We start from the raw sequence: 24,224 nt of genomic DNA on the forward strand, positions 1-24,224 counted from the left end.
AGTCTGTTTCCAAGGTTACCAAAAGCCTGTCCGACATGCTATCCGTTTGCATCAAAAAGAGGGCAAATTAGTCAAGCAAAGCACTGTCCCCAACACTTGTTTAACATGTAAATTCAAACCTTCTCTCAGAGTGTGAGGACTAATGTTATTACTGCAATTTCCTTGCACACGAGAGCACATAAATTAATGCTATTCTCCCCACTCTTTTCTGTCCCTTCCCGAAGCAGATTCGATTGCTAAGCAACAAACCTAAAGTCATATTAGAATGCACTGCTTGTTTGCCACCTTTAGTAAAGCTCTGTAAATTATGTTTATAAGCAGGCGGGCATGCAGTGTCTTAGTGAACGGTTTAACACACTCCCTATGCTAACAGGAAACGCTGTTGGCCAAAGCAATAGCAAAGCTCATGCTGTTTAAGGGAGCGACGCATGCCCACATAAATGGGCTGTAACCACGGAAAATAAGATTGGGTCAGAATGTTGTTCTTCAGTTTTGTTAAAGGCGTGAAAACATGTAAGAACAGAGACCAGAAATGTACAATTTATGCCACCTTAAAGGGTTGGTTGCGCTGCTTTTTTCTGCTGACCACAAAATAACTGCTTTTGCCCATACAATAAAAGTCAATGGGGTCCAAAACAACAACAACAACAAAAACCAGAGACTTTTTTCAAAATACATCCTTTTGTGTTGCACAGAAGAAAATAAGTTGTACAGCTTTGGAACAACATGAGGATAAGTAATTGACTACAGAATTGTAATTTAAAATAAGAGGCAACACACCTTTGATGGCGCCTCCAAGAATTGGCCTGTCCCTGTCCAATACCGTGCTGGGCTTGCTGCTGTTGTCCCTCTGGCGGGCAACAGCCACCGCAATGCCTACCGGTGGATGACGAACCTCCACTTCCCCCTGAGAAGAGTTTCCTTCTCTGCCAAAGGACTTAGCACTCTCAGGTCTCTCAGGTTCCTTCTTCAACTGCTTTCCAGACTGCTGGGGTGGAAGGTGTTGAACTCTAGACACTCCGGGATAACCAGTCTCCAGTTTCATGCTGCCCAGTCCTCCAAAAGAACTACAGCTATCAGATCCGTGCCTGGAGCCAGACTCGCTGGAGAAGTTGCCACTGTATTTGATGAGGCTCTGCATGGCCGAAACCTCCCCGTGCCCCTTGGGACTTCCGCCACTGCTTACCGGTCTATGTAAGCCAGTAGTGTCCAGGTACATTCGCTTGCCCTCTTCTTCACCTCGGGGGCCATGAGTGTGTTGGGCCGCCAATGCGGCAATGTGACTGGTAGCATAATTGCCCATCTCGAAAGGCTTCCATTTGGGTTCAGCAGAGCCCAAGGCCTTCAACGGATGCTGTTCCGAGTGACGCGTAGCTGGATCCATTCCAGAAAACGGATGGGCAGACCTTTGAGCCCTGTCCCGCTCTTGGCTGCGAGATTCAGTCTCGAGTCCTATTTTGATCATGTGTTTTGATGTAGTGTTGGATAAGTCCCTGGCATCTGGGCTGTTTCCAGATTTATTTGTGCACATTTCCAAATGCAAGGGCTTTTTCATGGCCAAACCATTCGACCTAATTATCGAACCTTCCTCTCGTAAAATGTCTTTCTTAAAGTCCCCGTGAGGGGGAGACTCGCTCCTAACGGAGGACCGACCATGGTCCATATGTGTTCTCTCATGTCCCACCTGCAGGGCTGATCTGTGCGAGTCCCTCTCCCTGCTCTTGTCATTTTTATTATCTCGAGCTTGGGAGGCAATTTGAATTGGCCCTTTTCGCTCATCGTAAACCTCGACAGAAGGCACATAAGTAGGAGCTATCACTCTGTGTTCTTTGCCTGGCTCTTTTGCAGTAGAGTAGAGCGGGTACATGCTGGGCAGCATGTGGTGAGGGGGAGGGTAGGTGCCAGAGGACACCAGTCTGGGCAGGAGATGGGATGGGTTGGGCTGCAGAGAAGAGGGACTGGCATATGACACATGCAGAGTGCCAGCTGATGTAGCAACCGAATCGCATCTTCTCTGCTTGTCGGAGGAAAGGTGGCCCCCTGGTCGGCTGGTTTCTTCATCTCGGTCCCTGTCCCTCCTGTCCTGTTCTGTACTCGGGTGTCGGGTTGGCGTGCTGCTGCTTGTCCCGCAGTTGCCAAGTAAACTCTGGTGAGATTGTTTGGGTTTAGTGTCCATGGTGCTCAGAGCAGGCGAGTGCTGGTGAGAGAAAGGCCAAGCGTGCTCTGCAGTTTTCGCAGACCTCTCCGAGTTGCTCACTCTTCGCTCATCTTCTGCCTTGACATCTAAGGTGAGGTCCACCACACTGTGTGGCCGTGACTCCTCTTTTAGCCTTTCTCGTTCCTTCCTTGGGAGGGAGTGGCCTAGGTCACTCTTACAGGGCTTCTCTTTTCCCAGATCCCTGTTCGAGTCTTTAGAGCTTTTGTGAGGAGGCAGGGCCTCCTTTTCCCTGGAGAAGGAGCCGGGCATGTGAGCCACTGGGCTCCTGGCCATTGCACACTGGGAGTGCACTGAACCTGGCAGGTAAAACCCCTCTGAGAAAATGAGAACAAAATGGAAAGATTGAGCCTGTCAGACCTTTAGACATCTGGTGCAAAAGATAAGACTGTTCAAAGGCTCTAAAGTGCAGAAAGTATATAAAAAGATCGACCACATACTATTAAATTGTTAAAACACTCTAAATGAGACACTATCTGCAAGTACAGCAGAGCAGAAAGCAAAGGACAAGTAAAAGTTCAAGCGCTAGCAATGTGCTGCCTGTTGAGGCAGAATTAAGTCTAAAGTTTTACATGGTAATATTTTACTGTGACACAAAGTCTATTGCAAAAATGGCATGGTTTAAAATAATAATAATATTTTTCATCCCCAAATCAAAATATGAAAAAAAAAGAATCTTTCACAAAACAAATAAATATAATGATAAAAGTAAAATAACTTTTTTTACATTGAATTTAAATTCTACATAAATTCAGTATAAGAAAAACTACCATGAAATACTTAATCAATTTTAGCTATTTTAATATTAAACACTAATTATTATTATTAGCCTATTATTTTGCATTACTGTAGGTAATTTATGTGTCAAGAGTCCTAAAATAGGCTTCATTTTCTTTTTTTCTCTTTTGAATTTGGTGTGAACTATGACCTGGATATTTCTTCACAGTTTAGAGAGATTCACCCTGATAGATAACTTTATATACACATACAGGCCTAAATGTTATGATAGTCATATACATACATAAATCACAGTGATAATGGTTAAACATGTTATTTTACAGACATATACAGACCTTTTTGGGAGTCAAAGAGAGCATGTTGGCTGATCTGTGGATGCTCAAGGTGGCCCAAGGAAATGTAATGGCTGGGGTACAAACTGCTTGGCAAATGAGGAAAACCTGGAAAAGAGACAGACATGTTAAATCTTGTTATTTGAGAGAATAAGGGAGTGGCCAAAGCGGTCAGTTCTACTTCCAGTATTTAATGCCGCATCTGTATCTGGCTATCATCAGGCAGAAGGAACGTTAGAACAATTATGACAGCGGCACTTGAGTCATTGACTGACTGTACGTCGGTTCACAAAACCTTTTTCCAGCCGAGCGAAAATCTTTTGGTGTCATTATTCAAAACCAAATTATGCACACTTACAAATACACCGATTTGATGATTTATTATCTTATCAGTTCATGAATCTGCTTCATAGCCAGAGCAGCAGCTCACCTCGGCCCAATCATAAAATTGACTTATTACCACCCAAAGCAAAGGGAGAGAAATATTTCTCAAATCTGACATCTGGTAACCGGGGAGCGGCCATTCACACATGCAAAGTCATGAATTTCATCTAAGATTTCACCAAGGGCAAAGAAGCACAAATGCACATTCATAACATCAAACACTACAAAAAGCCATGAACAACAGCACAAAGCAACACACAAATAGTGCTGACACATAACATTATCCCTCCTTTAAAAAAATAAGCTTCAATGAAAGACAAAAGGGTTGTCAGGGCTAAGAACAAACGGCTCTCTAAAGATAGAACTGCTCAACATTCAAAGGGGAGGATGAAATGTTCAGAGCATAATCCTCTGGAATATATATAAGGTCATGCAAATCCATTCATCATTCCTGGTTGTAGAAGATACGTTCAAATGGGGTGGATCACATCCTTCACTCAGAACCTCCATTGTGAGACATGCAATGCATTGTGGGTGGAGCACACTTGCATTTAAAACCAGCAGGACGAAAGGCGCATACGAGACCTGTTGCTGCTTTTATGGACCGACTTGGCAGGCCCGTACAGCCCTGTCCCCTGGTGCACGCAGATCCAAGTGCGACTCTGCACGAGGACAGGCAAATGAAATGTTTGTTTTCGGACGGCCGCGTCTTACAGCACGCAATTACTCAGAACACCAGCGGCTGCGTCATACAGGCTTGGCAGTTTGGCGAGAGGTCAGGTGGTGCTGGAATGACTCATAAGAACACCCTGAAGAGAAGAGTAACCAACCACTAAATCAGAGAACTCAGTGTAAACGGTGTGTTCGCGCTAAACGAGATGAGAATGGCTTCTGCTGCAAATGAATGGAGCGAAATGAGGCTGGAATGTGCGCTTCTACCATCCCTCTGGCAAAATTGCAACACGTTCAGAAAGTCTTTGCTGGAAAAAAGGTCAAGCAGCCGTTATATTGGATTTATGGCCAAGCTACGGGACACATGGCTGCTGAACATGCTGACACATGGCTTCTTTTTGGAGTGTTACAAGCTCTTGGTGCATAAAGAAGATCTGTAAAGTTGAGATGGACATCTAGCGAACTGATATCACTCCTCCCCCGACATTTTGGTTAAAATGGCTTTCAAAAAATCATTAATCAACATATGCCATTGCTGCCACAGTGTTACATTATGCTTGTTTAATTTTATTGCCATTTATAAACCTAAATTTAATTGTTTAAAAAAAGTACACTATTCAAAAGTTTAGAATCAGTAAGGTTTTTTTAAGAAATTCTTTTATCATCAGAAACACATTAAATCGATCAAAAGTGACAGTAAAGCCACTTAAAATGTTTCAAAAGATTTCCATTTCAAATTAATGCTGTTTTTTAACTTTCTATTTATCAAAGAATCCTGAAGAAAATATGTATCACAGTTTCCACAAAAATATTAATCAGTTTCTCTAATTCCTATTAACACTGATAATAAGAAATGTTTCTGTGCAGCAATCAGTATATTAGAATGATTTCTGAAGGATCATGTGACACTGAAAACTGGAGCATTGACTGCTGAAAATTCAGCTTCACCATCACAGGAATAAATCACGTTAAAATATATTCAAATAAAAAAAATAGTTATTTTAAATTTTACTATTATACTATACTATTGTGTCATTTGAACTACTGGTCCTACAGTACTAACTAGTACAGACAACAGACAAAAAAAAAGTCTTATTTTAAGCCCTTATAAGCTACTTCAAGCTAAGGCTCTGTATCTAAAGACAGCAATATATTATACATAGTACTGTTATACAAAGAACTGCAGCACTAATATCTATCTTAAGCTCTGTCAAAGCTCTTAAGATATTGACTATTGACCGACACCAGCTATTTCAAGAAAGGAATTGGTTACAATTACGCTGCAGCAGAGCGGCTGTCAGATGTGGCCTATTCTACATTAGGATTGCGGGGATGAAATTGATTTTTTATTGTCTTTTCTACAGTCGTTGCACACCATTCACACCAATCTAGTTTATTGACTTCAAAAAAGAGAGAGAGAGGGTAATCCATCAGACATCAGACATGACTGCATATTACTGGCCAACAGACTTAACCAGCCCCCCCCACACACACACTTGCTTATCAAAAACAATACTGCACCTTTACCTGCCCAAGCACAGTCCACAGCACATGCTCGTACTTCCAATACCAAGTCGATTCCCATTAACTTCAAATATAAAGCCGCCTAAAAGTCCCTGTGGGTCGTATAGTAGAGGGTGTGTTTTTTTCCATTAGCCCGTCCACCCAGTCCTGCCTGTCACACAGATCTCTGACTACAGCCTTTGTCTGAGTTCACTGATCTGCCAACAAACCTAATCGTTAAACCCAATACATTCAAGCTGCCTCGTGCAATTGCAGGTCTCGCTTCGTTTTAAGCGTTGAAATGCTCCAACGTTTCTCCCCACTTCTCACAGGACACTTATGGAGCTTTTCCACTGCATGGTACGGTTCACTTTTGGGGGGTTTTCCACTGGGTACAGTATCTGGTACTTTTTTTAGTACCACCTCGGTTGAGGTTCCAAGTGAACCGTACCGTTACCAAAACGTGACGTGTAAACTCTGCTGATCACGGATTAGCCGGAGAGAATCGTCACTACCTGCGTCACTGAACTTGCGACACAAACACAACAGAACCGCTAGATTTAAATCAGCACAGCCTGCGAAGGATCGAACGCAACTGTTTTGAACAAGCGCACCTTTTGTAACAACCAAAAAGTGGCTGTTTCGTTGTCTGTTGAGGAAGTACAGACGTTCCTCTCGTTGATAGCAGAGGAGCGGATCCAGCGAGAGCTTGATGGGGCGACACGGAATGAAAAAGTTTTTCAGGAGTCGCGGCAATAGAGGCGGCGATATAACGACATGTGAATAATCCCGCCCACTCTAAAGCGGTACCGAACTGCAGTGGAAACGCAAACCGAGCCGAGTCGTGCCGAGTCGTACCATGCAGTGGAAAAGCGCCAATAGAAAGACTGCGATTCTTACCTTCATGAGGGTAAGAAGCCCAGAGCTGGGTCATTTGCAAGCTGGCTGGGTTTGGGGCTCGAAAGGCTGGATCCGACGACCCATGAGCACTGCTGACGTATCCGCCGAGGAATGGGCTAGAGGCCCCTGGGAAAGCATCACCTGCGAAAGAGAGGATCAAACGTTTGCTTATGAAGTGACAATAAAATGAAGCCGTAAAAAGTCCGTAAGCGCCGTCATTTGATATGACGACATTCCACTCAGGAGAATAGCCTTGGCAAAAGTGGAATGATTAGTCTGTGGTTTTCTTTTGAAATCCAGGAACCGCAAACATGTTCCTATTGCCGGATGGCCTTTTAATTCCCTTCAAAAGAAGAATGTTTACCAAGAGGCACAGAAAGACCACAAACACGAATTGCTTTTGCTTGTAAACAAATGTCATGAATAATTATTACTCATCCTAAATGTTATGTTAACTGTCATTACAATAGCCACCAGATGTGCAGCTTCAAAAGGGGGAACGTCTAAATAAAAGCATGTTTTCATTTTGCCAGCTTTGACATCGGAGCGAGAGACGACGCAGAGACACGTATGGTATTTGGTCTGCTGCCTCCTCAGAGCTTTTAAAGTCGAACAGATAAAAACAACAGTGATAGCACATGCTGTTTCTCCACCGGGATCTGCAGAAACATTTACAAGTGTTTGTTGGGTCTGTAACGACTCTGGACAGGTCACTAAAAATCCACGGGAACGGATACGTGGTTAAAGTTTCACCCTAGTCCGGGACATTGCTTGCATTTAAATCAACAAATTAAACCTTCCGGTCCATCCATACGCCACACTATCTATTCAAGCATTATGTATAAACCGAGACAACCGTGGAAATTAATGAGCCCTTCCCCCAATTCCTCCAACACAACTGCCTTCGTTCCCACATGCCTTTCCTCAATCCAGCGTGAGAGGAGCGCTTCACACTTATTACTCAAACCAGAGATGGAGTCGGACACACTTTCACAGATACACACACACACACACAGCACTTGCTCCTTTGGAAGACACCTTGGCACAATGGGTCCATTTTTTGCATGTGCAAATAGTGCATTAGCATGACAAGAGGAGGAGGAACAACAAGGCATCAACAGCAACATGAGACTTTTGTAGTAGAGGTTAACATGCGATTAACCTAGGAGGGAAGGAGTCTTGCTCTGCTGATGAACCTTTGGGCCATTGTATCGCACATCGCTAACAGCAGATGTGAACCCTTTGGACTACATCTTCTAAACATTAACCACCGGACAGATTATACCCCTGGATGGGGTGCAAATGGAGGAGAGGAGATAGCAGAGCAGGAGGAGATCCATACTTGGAAGATTTGGTAGGTTATTCTGCAGTATGCAAGACGAACACCACAATTTACAACATCTGCAAAAACAGACATTTATTTCCTTGTGAAGAAATAAAGAATTTTATTACAAAAAGTTCTTCTAAATGCAGGATCACACACCACTGGGCTTGTGAGTCTAGATCTATTGACTTTCAGACTCGTAAGCCTTTTCTTCAAACACACAGCAAGGGCACTACCTCATTCATTTGAACAGAAGATCTGGACTATTGTAGGGGTCACGTGAAAAGAAGCCATGGGTTTTTTTCCCATATGAGTCCAGTCCTATAATGCAAAGAATGAGACATTTAGGAGACACATCTAATCCAAAGCAAAGAATGGTGCGTTTACAACAGGGTCATCCTCTCCTCAGGAGTGCAGTGGTTACTGGGTAACTCAGCAACTGTCCAGTTTACGGATCACTCCTTGTGTGGTTTGAATTTAGGAACTTTAGGGTTACTCTTTAACCACTACACCAACATACCTTTGTGAAAAGTATACTTGTTCATCAAATGTCTTATTTCTAAATAGCAAGCATTGATATGGAGTTGGGCAAATATGAAATTGGGTCACAACTCAGTCTGATTTGATTTTGAAATGATTCACAATTATTTCCAATAATATGCTGAGGACTGCAACTGGAGAGATGGATTGCACTGTAGTCAAATATTAACAAAATAAAACATCAGACTATACATTCACAGTCCCAAGAACTGAATGTTTGTTGAAGAAATTCAAATGTACATTTGAAGACTTCAGATAGAAAAACCTCTCAGTCCGTCTGAGATTTTTTGTTTTATATGAGCATAGGGCTGGGCGATAATTCGATAACGGTAATTTTCGCGATATAATTTTTCCTCGATAAAACGATATGAAGAGTTTGATAAATGTTCGATATAATGTTTATGCGCCAAAAGCGGAACGAAACAGCGCGACTCATTTGAATCGCGCCACACGGACCGTTTATCCACTCGGATCAGCTCAAACTGCCGCGTGGCGCGAGCTCACTAGAGCAGATGCGTTTAACTCAGTCACTCAGTCAGAGCATTAAACAGCGCTGTGAGATCCAGTGTGAAGCGCTTGAATTCAGCAATGAACACAAATGACTCCGTGATTTAAACTACTTTAAAGCCAAACAGGAGAAACACTGTGCAACGAGACAGTCAGAAGGCTTTTCAATCTACAAATCACCATCATTTACCATGGATTTACTGTAGTAACACTCACTGCACCATGGTATTGTGGCAGAAATGTGGGATATTCACAAATAAATAAATAAATAAAAACTTGGTCAGAATAAAGTTAACCATATAAAACTTTTCAAATTCAAAAAGATGTTACTGATTTTGATAATGAACAAAAATGTACCTCTGCATCCTAACTCAAGCTACTATCAAATGTGCATTTCTAAGAGACAAAAAGTTATATTATTATTAATATTATCAGGCAACCCAAACCTGTTTCTTGATTTGAAACAATATCACTCATTAGGACATGCAGAAACTAAGAAATACATTTTTCTATTTAGATATTTATTTTAAGGAAAATTAATGGTCTGGTTTCTACAAATTTCACTTTGGAGCAAAAATCTGGCTTTAAACTTGAAAGAAATAAAGATTTGACATTTATCGTGATAATTATCGATATCGACTGATATGAAAAAAAATTATCGTGATAATTTTTTTGGCCATATTGCCCAGCCTTATATAGTATTTTTATCAGACTCCTATGTTTAGGTTCAGTAATTTCACTTTAACGGCAAAGAAAGGGTTATTAGTCAGTTACTGAATGATTTTTCTTAATTATCAGGTCAAAGCATAGGAATACATTTTTGCATGCCTAGTCCCTTTTTGAGGCTACATTTTTGTTGGAATGGGATTTGGCTCCATCCAGTCCAAGAACATTAATGTCAGACAGGCTAGCTGGCATTCAGCTTCATCCCAAAGGCGTTCATTCAGGTTGATTTCAATGCTCTGCGTAGGTCAATCAAGTTATGCAATTCCCATGTCAATCCCACCTCATTTCTGCATTGGCCATTTTTTGTGCATGTGTGTATTGACGTATTAAAACAGGAAAGGGCTTTGCCTAAACTCTTTCAAAAAGTAATCTTTGTGTTTCCTTTCCATATCCGAGAGCATGAGGACAAAACTGAAATGTGATGAACTTCATGATATTTTAAAGAGGTGGCATCCAGTGATGGCCCCACATCACATCCTAAAGCTTTTCAATATGGTCCATGCTTGTCTATGGCTGTGTACTTCACTTTTGTGTGCGGCTGGAATGACTGAATCACAAGTTTGTCCAGACATTTGGTCACTTACAGTAAACATTCTTGCATATCAAGTTTTGGCTGACAACAAGTTCTTTTTCGACATTTCTGTAGGGTGAACGCTCCACTCGAAAAGGAATCACAGTCATGTCTGCGCCACGGCCTGTAACATAAGCAGCAGCTCCTGTCAAATAAATAAAACAAAACCTCAAAGCTAGCATTGTGTCTGCGTGCAGTTTCTGAGCGCAGTGTGAGAACCACAAAACAACAGCAACCAAAAACTGTTGCCCTGATGAGTGCCGCAAGATTGTTTACCTAGAAGTACATCCAAGGAGGTCTCAATGGGAATTTACAAAGCCAGTTGTTTCACATTTTCTCTGAAATATTCATATCCCATCTGCAAACATTTTCCAGTGCCATATAATCCCTCTGAACCCAGAGTTTGCAGGGCACGTTAATGGTTTCCAATCACTCAGCTTTATAGCGCTCACAGTTGTCATCTCAGATGCATGAAGAAAAACACAAGAAGTTCAGTAGGTCAGAAATAGTTCAATTCCTTAACATGAGAGTTTTTCAGAAGGATTCAACTATTTTCTTCCTCCAAACGAAATGGCCACTGTCAGAGACCAGCTGAATAAGACACAGGAATTTCCTAATTGCTTATGTTGCTCAACTCAACTGCAACCCAACAGGCCTTGTGGTGAGCTTTCGCAATTCCCCAACCAACACCCCTTATTATTAAAGCCAGACCCTTAAAAACAATTCAGAAAGAACTGTTGTAAATTAGAGAAAAGAGAGACACTAATTAGAATATGGTCTTAAACTGAGGCAAAGAAAACGGGACCGTTAAAATACTCAGAGCCACTCTTAACTGGTCCTTCAAAGCCCACCACCTGCTCTGAAAAACAGAGCACTCCCACACGACAATAGACGACATTATGATAGACATTACAAAAGTAAAGCATAGTAAAGCATGCTCAGCAGACCAATTCACACATCATGGGGAAACCGGATTTAATGTCACTTAAAGCAAAGACCATGACGGAATTACACAAGAATGCAAAACATTGTGGAGAAATATATATACAGTGGGTACGGAAAGTATTCAGACCCCCTTCAATTTTTCACTCTTTGTTATATTGCAGCCATTTGCTAAAATCATTTAAGTAAATTTTTTTTCCTCATTAATGTACACACAGCACCACATATTGACAGAAAAACACAGAATTGTTGACATTTTTGCAGATTTATTAAAAAAGAAAAACTGAAATATCACATGGTCCTAAGTATTCAGACCCTTTGCTGTGACACTCATATATTTAACTCAGGTGCTGTCCATTTCTTCTGATCATCCTTGAGATGGTTCTACACCTTCATTTGAGTCCAGCTGTGTTTGATTATACTGATTGGACTTGATTAGGAAAGCCACACACCTGTCTATATAAGACCTTACAGCTCACAGTGCATGTCAGAGCAAATGAGAATCATGAGGTCAAAGGAACTGCCTGAAGAGCTCAGAGACAGAATTGTGGCAAGGCACAGATCTGGCCAAGGTTACAAAAAAATTTCTGCTGCACTTAAGGTTCCTAAGAGCACAGTGGCCTCCATAATCCTTAAATGGAAGACGTTTGGGAAGACCAGAACCCTTCCTAGAGCTGGCCGTCCGGCCAAACTGAGCTATCGGGGGAGAAGAGCCTTGGCGAGAGAGGTAAAGAAGAACCCAAAGATCACCGTGGCTGAGCTCCAGAGATGCAGTCAGGAGATGGGAGAAAGTTGTAGAAAGCCAACCATCACTGCACAATGTCTACGGTGGTTATCGCCCTGATCAGACATGAATATGTTGTGGTGCTGTCTATAATGATATGACGTTAGTTAGCAAATATTAGCGATTTTTTGCAAACATTTCTTTGAGTAACATGACCGTAAACATGAACTCACGATTGAATGTAACATAAAACAAATGATTACTTTTCGTTAAAATCTTTATTAATGCCAAAAATGCTTACATTTATGTGTCTTTTTGTTCGCTCGGGCAGCCATGTTGCCCCTGAAGCCGGTTTACACTGAGATAATTCATACCCCTTCGTTTGAAGTGTGGTCCCGAAAAATCTTCGTTTGAAGGGCTGTCTGGCCCTTCCCCTACCCCTCCAACCAAAAGAGAATTGAGACATCCCTACCCATTCACGTGAACGCGCGAAACGGTGGGGTAGGGGAAAGGGGAAGGGCTAAGGGGTAGAATTGGGATTGGGCCTAAGAGCAACATGCAACGATTATTCTAACATGGCAACATTGTTTCAATCAATGAAAACATTTGTTTGTCGACCAATAGCAGACACAATTATATTTTTATCACACTAAACCCTAATATCTTACAATATCATCTTCTACTCAAGGTTGCAGCATTTTAAAAACTGGAATTATTCATTTATTTCTCTTATTGTTTTGATACCCAAATACATAACAGAAGAGCAAAAATCTTTGCACGAAATCAAAACAGAGATCTAACAAGGTCCTTGCTGGTATCTGCCATTAAAAAGAAAATAAAGTTTACGTGGCAGTTCCTTTTAACTTACCCTACTGGTAGTCCAGTGATTATGGTGGAAAACAGCTGTTCGACTTTTACTACTAGCCTACCATTAAGAATTAAACACCATCCTTGTTGAGCAAACGGCACTCACTTGGGGAAAGCATAAATTTAAGTTGTTGGGTTTTTCTTTAAATCTCCCTGATGTTTTTGTAGAGATATTTTTGTAAGCATTCCTATCTATTAAGCTCGGCACATTTTAATGGCCCAATGGAAAACAAGTAATTTGGAGTTCTACCTCAGCTCAATGCATCACCTGCAAAGAAACAAAACATGTCAAAATGTACCAGTTCTAACAAGTCAACCTGGATCTTATACAATACACTGAATTCCTGCACCTCACTCGCACTGCAGGGCTCAAACTGAAACTTTTGTTCAGATTTTTTGACAGGAAAAGAGTGACAAAATAATTGCTGCCTATAGTGGTAAATCTAACGTACTGATGTAATCTTTGTCTAATAAACAAGCTTCTATGCGTCAAGTTCAGGCGTCACTGCCTATTCAACTACCGAACCTACAACAGTGTTAAACAATGTGTCGGGGCAGCAATTCATCCTAGAAAATAGCAAGGATTATACATGGCCCTTTGTTGTATACAATAGTGAATGTTTAGGTTTGCATGCAGAGTTTGTCCTTTAGTCTGAGCAGAATAATACGTACTCGAAGCATATGGGAAGTAAATATGATTCAGGACAAAACGTACTTTTCTTTATTATTTAAACAGAGTTGAAGTACAAAGACTCAACTAAATGTATAATTTAAATAAAGTATGCGTTCTATTGCTGTCAGAGGATATTCCTTTGAGCTCCACCCAACGCCTGATTGGTTACCAGGAGAGGCAGAAACATGAGCCAGCAATAGAAAGGTCAAGCACATTTGTGACCATCAACATTCAATCCCTCCTTTCAAGACAGAATGCTGTTAAAGTTACAAAAGTAGCATTTGTTCACAGCGTCTTTTTAAGGTGCTGAAAAAGAAAAAAAAACAGCATGGAATAAAAACACAGAGGCAGCTCTGTATTATGTGGCAGCTTTCCAATCATATCTACTTCAAACAGCTGTGTGATGTAACGTACTGCCCTACTAACATTAATATCTGCACTGAAGAAAAGCTGCTCATCACCTTTTAATTATAAAAGTACAGCATTGTACATCAGTGACATGGAAAATAAGGCTTTGTGTCCAAATTCAAGATCCCACCATTCCAGATATTACACAGGGTGCTGTGATTTCACCTGACCCTTTCATCTTTCCTCACACAAATTAGCACATAACGACAAATGCCTCAGGAGAAAAAAAAAAAGGTTCCTGTGAATTATTAATGTTGTTATTAATATTAAAGAATAAAAATAAAAACAATGGTCAAAGAATAAATTTATAATAAATAAAAATGTAATCAATTTCTAAATAATGAAAAAAAAATAATAATTACCATTTAAGTATAACATTCCGGACCACTGGAAATGTCTTCAAACTGCTGCTGTACTGCAAGTTCTAGTTTAACAAAATCCAATTCAGACAGTATTTTTTTTTCCTTCTTAAACTTCAAACATGGCAGCTGATGAATGCAGCTTCATATATGGCATGCCTAGTAACGGTTTATGAGAACTCTAATAAATAACACTAATAAATGTAATGCTTTACCAAGATTACTCAAATGTAAAACTAGTTACTTAACAGCACATTTAAAGAAACAAAATTGCACTAATAATCTATATAATTAAGGAAACTAAATGAATACAACATTTTTCAATTGGTAAATGTCTTCCACAACTGGACAAGCTAAAATTGTACGAGCGTCACATCCTTTGTTAGCTTTTCAGAGGCACAGCCTAATCCCAGGTCAGGTCACTGCTACCCTGTGTGGCCCTTCCCCCGACACAAACTACCCCATCCTCATGCAGGCCGGCCGGCCCCAACACCACCCTCACTGCCCTTTGGCCCATCCTTCATACCTGTGTGCACATGCAGTCTCATCAACTTCAGTTGAGAACAAGAATTATTACTGCTAGTGACTCAATGTACTGTAAAATGCCATTATCAGCCTATAAAATAATTTTTAGATACCAAATTATAAAAAAAAAAAACTTGTGGCAAAGGTTTGAAAATCAAACCTGAAGAAAAAAAATAATAATAATAATATTAATAATATGAGCTAACATAACTGAACCCTAATATAATGTAATATAATACAATGCAATATAGTGTAATACAATATAATATAATAATGCATTATTACTTGTTATTGTACAGCAACTTGGTATAGTGATGCAAAAAAAAGTAAATATCTAAAATCCCAATAATAAATGTGAAGCGAGCAAACCTAAACGTGGCATAAATCAGCTGGCTATTTCTGTTTTGTCCTTTAGTAAAAAGATCCAAATTAGACAGCACAGACACACTGTAGTTTTTTTAGGCCATGAGGTTCTGCAACATAGAAACCTGATCTTATCAGCCTTCCAATCACTTACAGTCAAATTACATTTTAATAAAAAAAATTCCCCACTGCCACTTCTTGCAGATGTTAAATCAAGGATGTTCCATTTCCTACAATGGGATCATTCTAAAGGGAATTTGTATTAGTTCCTGGCCCTCCCAGGATTTTTTTGACCAGCATTATGAAGGAAGACTAAAGATCAAATGTTCAAAGAAAAAGGCTTCAAATAACGCAAAGAAAGAAAGAAGGGAAGGAAGGAAGGAAAGGAAGGAAGGAAGGAAGGAAAGGAAGGAAAGGAAGGAAAGGAAAGGAAGGGAAGGAAGGACGGAAGGAAAGAAAGAAAGAAACTCAAAATCATCCAGTTACTTAAAACAGGAAAAAATAAAGCTGCAAACACCCTCCAGTGAGACCCCAGCACTCCTCATAAAACACACTCACATGAGAACATCTAACAGCCGGGGCAGTTTATTTCAAATGTGCACAGCGCATGACCCATGTAGGATGAGCAAATGGGGTCTGCGCGCCAGGACACTAAACACTTTATGTTTAATTCAGAGGAAAGTAAAGGCTGCAGGACGTTTACACACATCCTCCCCCCTCCTGCTCTCTTTCCATTAGTCCCTTCGCTCCTGCCATACCACTCAGGACGAAAGGGGGTTGGACTCCTGCATTTTACCATTCACCCTTGCAGCTGAGCTCCTCGCCTGTCACAGTAGATCACAATGAGGGACAGGTCTCATACTGTCTACTACGGCCCGCTGCTGGCCCACACTGCAGGCAGTCCACAGAGTAAGTTCTACTGCTGTTATAGAACCAGACAGCAGCGAGGACGGTCACACATTAATTCGGCTCTTGCCACATCCCGTTGCTAAAAAAATGGCAACGATCACTGGTATAGCTCTTTCCCCCTCTGAGCTCTTTATAGGAAGGTTCCTGTAACCTTGAAGCCTCAGCATACAGAGCGGGAAAGGATAACACCTGGATGGCAAAGGCCATTTTTACAAGTGGGTTTCCCCCCCTAAAAACACCCTTCAGGTTATAAATGAGGGTTTGTTCCCTTCCTGATTAAGGCAGCGCAGCCATTTCTTTAGGAGCCATCAAAACGATGGTATAGCATACAGCTTATTAAAAGGAAATGGCTGAAATAACAAATGTAACAACAGAAACATTCATGCCCGGCTCTGGATACCCGCAAACTGCTGTAACAACAGGAAAGATAGTTCTTCAAAAAATAAAAATAAAGCACATAAAACCGAGCTGCCATTTGGGGTTTTAGCAAAAAGAGGGTGCTCAAATGGAATCAATAAAACAAACCCCAAAATCTAGAGGGGAGTGAACCATGTGGAGGCAGTCATTCATATCTTGAGGCCAAACACCAGGGTCCTCTATTAAAAACAGCCCATAAACCACCAGCAGGGCTGCAACCCCGGGATCCTCTGATGCGCCATATGAAAATCGATCAATTGTACATTTCAAAAGGCAGCGCACTTCAAAGGCATATCAAGTGAAGATTTGCATTTTCCCATGATGCATGGGAACCCTGTTAAACGAGTGGGCTGTGGAGTAGAAAGGCACGTTTCGTGCATTATGTTTCAGCATGTTCAACAATCATTAACGTCCCCCTATTAGTAAGGCTATTACAATTACTAAGGCTAGCATTACTTCACTTTTTTCAGTGTATCATGAAAGGTGACTATATCCATCTAGATCAATCGCTTTAATTACATTGTCATATAAATTGCATTATATAAAATAAAGAAGGCTAAAATGTTGTAGAGATGTGCTGTTATGCATAATACTTTGCTACATTCCTTCTTCAGTGGGATGTTCAGTGTTAAATGTGAAGACCAGCAGATGGGCAGATTATATTATATAGCCTACCTATAAAATGCTCCTGGATTCATGTTTCTCAAACCATCTCTATAAGCTCTCAACATCCGCTGCCATTTCCTACCAGACGCCCAAAAGCTCAACTTTAGGTGATGATTCATATAATTTCTGCCATGTTTACAGGTCTGTTTTAAATTGCTGCACTGTAAATATCAAGGTGTGTTCAAAACATATTTGAATCAGTTGATCTTTAGAAGCTAATCAAATGAGTAGGTAAATGTACTAACAGTCTAAGAATCAGTTACATAAAAGGCAGAGATAAACCTTAACCATATTTTGGAATGTTTCAGCATGTTCAACAATCATTAACGTCCCCCTATTAGTAAGGCTATTACAATTACTAAGGCTGGCATTACTGATATAAGACAAGGAAGTAAAAAATAATTTATGCTTGTTCAGTCTGAACAAGACAATCTGACTCGGACAATGAAAAAGGAAAAACCATCAACCAGAAAGTGCAGGTCTAAACGAACTTCGTGAATCATTCTCTGAGGTTCAGGAAGCCATTTAATCTTCAGATTAATATCCTTTAAAAATCTCTGAACATGTCAGCCATTACACAGACATCGAGCATTACACAATTTAAACTTGTTCTCTTTCATCCTCCTTCCCAACTACAGAACAATCATGTTGATTCTAATGTCCCTAAACTACAGTACACTGAAAAAAATGATACTTTGGACCAACCTAAAAAAATTACTGTAATTTGTTACAGCTAAATTTATTAGTTTTTCTCAAACTATATTTTTGATTTGGTTGAAACTTTAAATTTTAATTATCAGTTGATCTTTAGAAGCGAATCAAATGAGTAGGTAAATGTACTAACAGTCTAAGAATCAGTTACATAAAAGGCAGAGATAAACCTTAACCATATTTTGGAAGTTAAAACAAAACTCCAACCCCTGCAATTCTATTAACATTATGATGATTTACAGTTCATAAACAATGTGTGCAATGCAAAGGGCCCTTGTCAGATTGCAGAAAAATGGTTGCCATTAAGACAAATTACATATAAGTCCTGTGGAAAAAATGCACTTCCTATAGAAATGCTCTGCAACCACATTTCAGTAAAAGCTTTCCATAAAAGCAATGTAAAGCATTAAAGTTAAGGGAAAAAATGTTGTCACTTTGAAATCCAAGAATAACAGCCATCTGGTGAGTTGGATTCATGCGTGAAATTTTTGGAACGAGTGTTCAATGTTGTACATGTTTGCTTCACAAGCTGGTGCAAAAAATCTTCAAAAGACGACACTTCATTTAGCTTGCTCAAACATCTACTCTTCTCAAGTTTAAGAGACAAACATTATTACGAACTAAATCACTCATTTACACGCTTCTATCCTCACCACAACTACTGCTCTCATTCTTTTTTTTTCTAGACAATTCTACAAAGCCTTACAGTATCAGTAGCAAGTAATGCAGTACGACGAACAGCTGGGTGAAAACCAGTACAGTTCTGAACCTGTTGGGAAGCACGCATATGGCACAAACTGAGATTGTTTTCTTTCCACCCCACATGTACAAGGCCATGTACATTCAAGACTCAAATTACATATTTTCATACACTCCACATTAAATTTCAGGCATGAAGTTTTGCTCACATGTCCCTCAAGTCTTTCACCATGTGACTTGGTTTAAATCCAACAAACCAGAAGCCACCATCCCTTGTTATCTGGTGCTGAGACTGGGGTTCAAAAGCAGCCTTCCTTTACAACTTCAACATGTCAGTGTACAAAGTGCTTGAAAATATAATTTAAAAAGCTCACTTCCCAACATTGTGCCCCATACTGAACGGTGAACAAATTCGAGTTACAGCGCACACACATGCTGCTCTTAACTCCTCCAAAAACTACATCTATCCTGTTCAGTAACTAATGTATCTAGTCACAAAAACACCATATTCCATAGAATCTGGTGAACCAACAGAACAAGAGACCGAAATCTGTTTTCTCTTTCAAAGAGAGGAAATTTGGCTATTGAACAGTTATTATTGGAAAGAATGGAATGTTCAGGCAGTTCCCAGGAAACTGAGTCATTCCATAAACATTATGTATCCGCCACTCATTACAGCTACATATGAAGACCATTTATGAAAAAGTCGCTACATACAAACAAACATGTCATTGACAAAGTCAGTGTGATGACCACTTGCAAGGAGTAGATTTTTAAAATAATTGCACTTATATAATATTGTCAGAATTACATTTTTTACAGAATTACATCAAAGACACTGTGTGGTTGTTTAGTGCCACAAAAAATGTTTTAGCACATGTATTGGAAGATTAAAAAAAGCACATATTTGGGCTCATGAGAAAATAGCACCAAATACCCTTTGAAGGTCTTGTTTCTATTGACTCTTGTACACAAGAAATTGCAAGATAAAGAGAGACGTGCATGCGCACACACACACACACACACAACAAAATACTTTTTTTTTTTAATTATTTAAAGAACTAGACTCATCAAAGCTCTGGGCAATAATAATAAAACAATCATCTCTGAAAGGTAATCATCCAATAAGGATAAAGTGCTGCCAAATGCAGTGACAATTTGTTACACTACCCAAATCTTATCAGTATAAAGCATCCAATAACACCATGTAAAAAAATGTCATGGTAGTTGAAGGTTAGGGTGAGGGCGACTAGAACTAATACGAAGCTCTCTCAGGTAGATGGGAAATATGCATGGCAAACTGCTGACATCTACACACCCCTAAAAGTAAAATCTCCTTTCTTCATAGATCTAAGGGTTCTCTTTGACATCTGCAGAATGTTACATCTATTCAGAGAAAGTCTGGAACTTCATTTATCACTATATCTATATATATCTATATATATATATATAAATCAACAATATACTAGTGAAACAAGACAGAATCACTTTTTCACATAGTTACTACACTGGAAAACCACAGATTTTTTTCAACAAACAATGCCAGCACTGTTGTCATTCGTGATAATCTTTGATGTTGATGGTGGTTTGTTCTACATTTGTTACAATCATTTGCATTGGGTCCAGCCCCAGGACACAAGACAGCTATTCTATATGGCATCATTAACGCTGTTTAGCAGTCATTTGTTTAATGAAGAATTAGAGTAGAATTTTTAACAACTATAACAATAAACAACAACTACTGCATTATTTTAGCAACATAACTGTAACACATTCATTTCAATTACTGCACATGACAAACCACCATTTCACAATACCTGACTGAGACAGTAATAGAACCTCAAATCTGTTAGCTGCAGAAACATATAATACACCAACAGTTCTTTCTCTGAACTCAATATCCTGGCAATAAAGCTTTTTTGCAGTATTTAAGACATCACAACAATGTTTTTTTAGCATCCAGGTATTAAACACACACACAAAAATGGCCCAACGCTTATCCGCAGCACAAATTATTGGAATTTTCCTGAGAAGGGTCATCAAGTGTGACATTTTCATTATATTTTCAACTTAAAAATTATTTGGGTAACACTTAAGTCATCTTATAATGACCACAACGTACAGATCTCGGTTTCCTAATAAAGACAACTACAAAAAAATATATATTATGACTAAATCACATGACCATAGAACATAGTTACTACTGAAAATTCAGCTATATGCATCTAAGTAACATCACATTTACAGAACGAAATGCAGCATCTTGGCAAAAATATTTTTTCTTTAATATGCAGTGTAGACTTTTAAAGAGCATTTCAAAACACAAGGGTCAGACGCTGTGACATAACTGAGTGACAGGGAAGGCAATAGTTCACTCGGGAAGAGCAATAATTGTAGTGTTTGCCCCAGCCAGAGAGGGGGAGTGATGGAAAACAAATGGGGCAATTTCCGTCATGAATCTATATTGTCGATTTTCATTAGATGCTAGTTTAAACATTAGGTCTTTTGCCCAAAAGACACCTTGTGTTTTACTCAAACAGCTGAATAATTCAACTTGCGCCAACATGCATTACTTTCCACGGTTTTAGCATTTTTCTTTAGTGTTGTTTGCGAGCGAGAGAAGAATTGTACGGGTGATTTGAGCGCTGATAACGCACTGCTTTTAAAAACAACTGTTCCCATAAATGTTTATGAGTACATCTGAAGGCCAATGTAAATGCGAAGGCGAGTCCGGTTTTGTGAATAGTATATATTAAGACGATCATTACTCGTATTTTATACGTGTTTTATAAGTAACGTATTCGCGCACATATACCATCCGCATTAATTTAAACAGAAGTATTAAATCATTATTGGTATTATTAAACATCATTCATACCTCCCCATGTTTCCGTAAAGTCTTACCAAGCGATATAACGTGAAAAACAGAACTGCAGATCGTTTACAAAACGCGAAAAAAAAGTTAGTGACATTTTTTTTAATTGCCGTTTGCTGAAATGATGAAAAAAATACAAAATAAAACTGCACTTACTGTGGTGAGAATGTAGGTTCATGACCGATGAGAGATATTTTCCAGTGTGTAGAGCCGCCGGGTGCCCCGCGCCCAGATGACCGGGAGACGGTGGCATTCTACCGGCCGCAGTGGTGGCGCCGAGTCGGTGTGACTCCATGGGCAACCCCGAGAGAAGGGGCGGCGGTACGTGAACAGATCTGGGGGGTCCGAAGTCTCGGCCATCCATCATCCACAGTGATCCAACTTGATCAAAGAAACAGTCCGATCGGGTAAATCCGAATAAGCCAGTCTTAATGGCTATAATGTCCTTAGATTCCTAGACAAATCAGTGTCCTTATCCGGCATTCTGCCGACCTACAAAAACAAAACAGAAGAAATAGTCTCGATAGGTGCGGATCACTACTGAAATTAATCCAAAATTATACGGAGATGAACAAACAGTGCTGTCATTTAATGACGCAGTGTTGATCTCAACTAGATCACTGGAAAACAGAGTAAAATCTTCTCTAGTGCAAGCGGTGAGAATGCAAACAGATATCAAAACGTTTAATATCACTCGCGAAAAGTCCGTTTTAGGATAAACAGACGGTAATGCCTCTCGTAATCTGCTTGCAGGCAGTATATCGGGCGAAAATCCAGCCTTTTGGTGGAGACTTGACCGATCGTTCGCGCAAAGTGACCTATAGGTTCATTCAAACGGATTACAAACATATTTATAAATGTCCGTATATAAACGGTCAAGAGCGGACAGTCCGCATGTGTTTAAAACACGCGACGTGCACGTAACAGTAAAAACTAAATAATTGTATAAAACGGACGAATTTAACAACCACCACTGGCGATTTTGGTGATCTAAACCCGTTAATGATTGTAAAACAAGTTTTTGTTTTGTTTTCTTGCTTCTTGTAGGCTGCCTTTTAACGGACTAGATTATTGACCTCTGCCGAAACGTTTGTCTGCAAACAAACCAGGTTTTTATCTACTCCAAATGGGCTACGGCATAACGCATTTCAGTTTGTTTTAATATCTAGATAAGTACATTATCACGGTAGTATCCCAGAAACATGCATATACAAGAAGCAATACCTTGCTGAACAGTTTGTCACTGCAGCCTGAAGGTTTAGGCGTTAACTTAAAACAAATGGTTAATGTTACAGGACTATGATTTGATGAGGTGGTTCCACTTCTTTTCCAAACATGATTTCACGTATTACTTTAGTTATTATTGTTAATACAAAAAATTATATAATGCCGTATTAAACGTCTGACCTTTTCATATGGCAACTTTCAGTAGCGTGAATGTCGCTGCAAATGTTGAGATTATGCAACTGGTAGCAAAACACGACTGAAAATAAGGACGAATCAAAGTTTAGATGTGCGCATGTTATCCAGCCATGCTTCATGATGGCAACGCAAACCCGATCGAGAGCCACGTTTCAAACTTCCCCGTCATTTCCAGCAACGAAACTTTTCCGCCCAAACGTTAATCTTTCGAACACAGCGTTTTAGTGAGTTGCAGATAAAGCAGTATTAAACCTTGCAAGCCAAACTACCCCCCGCCTTTTCACCTGGAAAACAGCACATTGTTTTTATAAAGCGTCTCGGATTTTGCTTCATAAACATTATGTTACTGTGTATCGGGTCATGTGCGGAATGATAGCTGGCGACGTCTTACTTGAAATGGCGACTCAGTTTATAAAATCCAGTTTCTTCGCAAAATCCGGAGACGTGTGGTGGAAAATTTCTTAGACTCCATTTACAAACCATCCGTAGTTACGCAGAGCGAAAGCACATACGTGGGGAAGGCCCTGTGCTCAAACCACTGTAGCTCTCGGTAAACTCTTCTGCAATGAAACAAGCATTGTTTAACAAAGCTCCGCCTCCGCGAATCTCGCCCGACGCGTTCCACAACGGAGCATATGATTGGTCTACAGAAATGTCAATCAATTCCATGTAAACACTTTGGCTCCTCGCCAGCTCTACAAAACCAATTATGGAACAAGGAGGTTGAACTGTTTCAAGCCCCCCTTCCTTCAAGACTTGAATGATCAAAACAAGCGAAGAATTTTTGGAGGGCAGTTTCAAGGCCGCTCAAACTCGACTCATTAAAAAGATGGATGCGGACCTGGTTATTACTCAAAGAACACACACTACATGAGTCCAGTCTCTAAAGCAGGGCTGTCCAAACTCGGTCCTGGAGGGCCGGTGTCCTGCAGAGTTTAGCTCCAACACTAATTAAACACACCTGAACCAGCTAATCAAGCTCTTACTAGGCATAGAGACTTCCAGTCAGGTGTGTTGAATAGTAGTATATAATATGTTCGTTCATCGAGGCCTCACCCTCCATCCCAGTAGGTGGCGGAAATGCACCTTAAGCTGGTTTGCCAACCGCCATTAAACACAAAAGAAGAAGAAGAAGAAGAAGAAGAAGAAGAAGAAGAAGAAGAAGAAGAAGAAGAAGAAGAAGAAGAAGAAGAAGAAGAAGAAGAAGAAGAAGAAGAAGAAGAAGAAGAAGAAGAAGAAGAAGAAGAAGAAG

The 24,224-nt window shown here is 40.1% G+C and overlaps 1 protein-coding gene across 5 annotated transcripts in view; it reads right to left on the reverse strand.

Moving 5' to 3' along the window:
- The window catches only part of LOC107674629 (trinucleotide repeat-containing gene 18 protein-like), a 65,394-nt gene extending 41,847 nt beyond the window's left edge, over positions 1–23,547 (reverse strand). For 4 of the 5 annotated variants that reach the window (XM_016468653.1, XM_016468656.1, XM_016468654.1 and 1 more), the window contains exons 1-5: positions 23,364–23,547; positions 21,707–22,042; positions 6,745–6,885; positions 3,289–3,393; positions 781–2,532 (exon numbers count right to left, since the gene is read on the reverse strand). In XM_016468653.1, the coding sequence (XP_016324139.1) occupies positions 781–2,532; positions 3,289–3,393; positions 6,745–6,885; positions 21,707–21,917 (2,209 nt within the window). In that variant the 5' untranslated portion in view covers positions 21,918–22,042; positions 23,364–23,547. The remainder of the gene's footprint in view (positions 1–780; positions 2,533–3,288; positions 3,394–6,744; positions 6,886–21,706; positions 22,043–23,363) is intronic. The other variant, XM_016468657.1, reaches the window with a different exon arrangement.
- Between the last annotated feature and the right edge of the window lie 677 nt (positions 23,548–24,224).

Source organism: Sinocyclocheilus anshuiensis, unplaced genomic scaffold, assembly GCF_001515605.1.
Source record: "Sinocyclocheilus anshuiensis isolate Anshui unplaced genomic scaffold, SAMN03320099.WGS_v1.1 scaffold152, whole genome shotgun sequence".
In the NCBI taxonomy this organism is placed as follows: Eukaryota; Metazoa; Chordata; class Actinopteri; order Cypriniformes; family Cyprinidae; genus Sinocyclocheilus; species Sinocyclocheilus anshuiensis.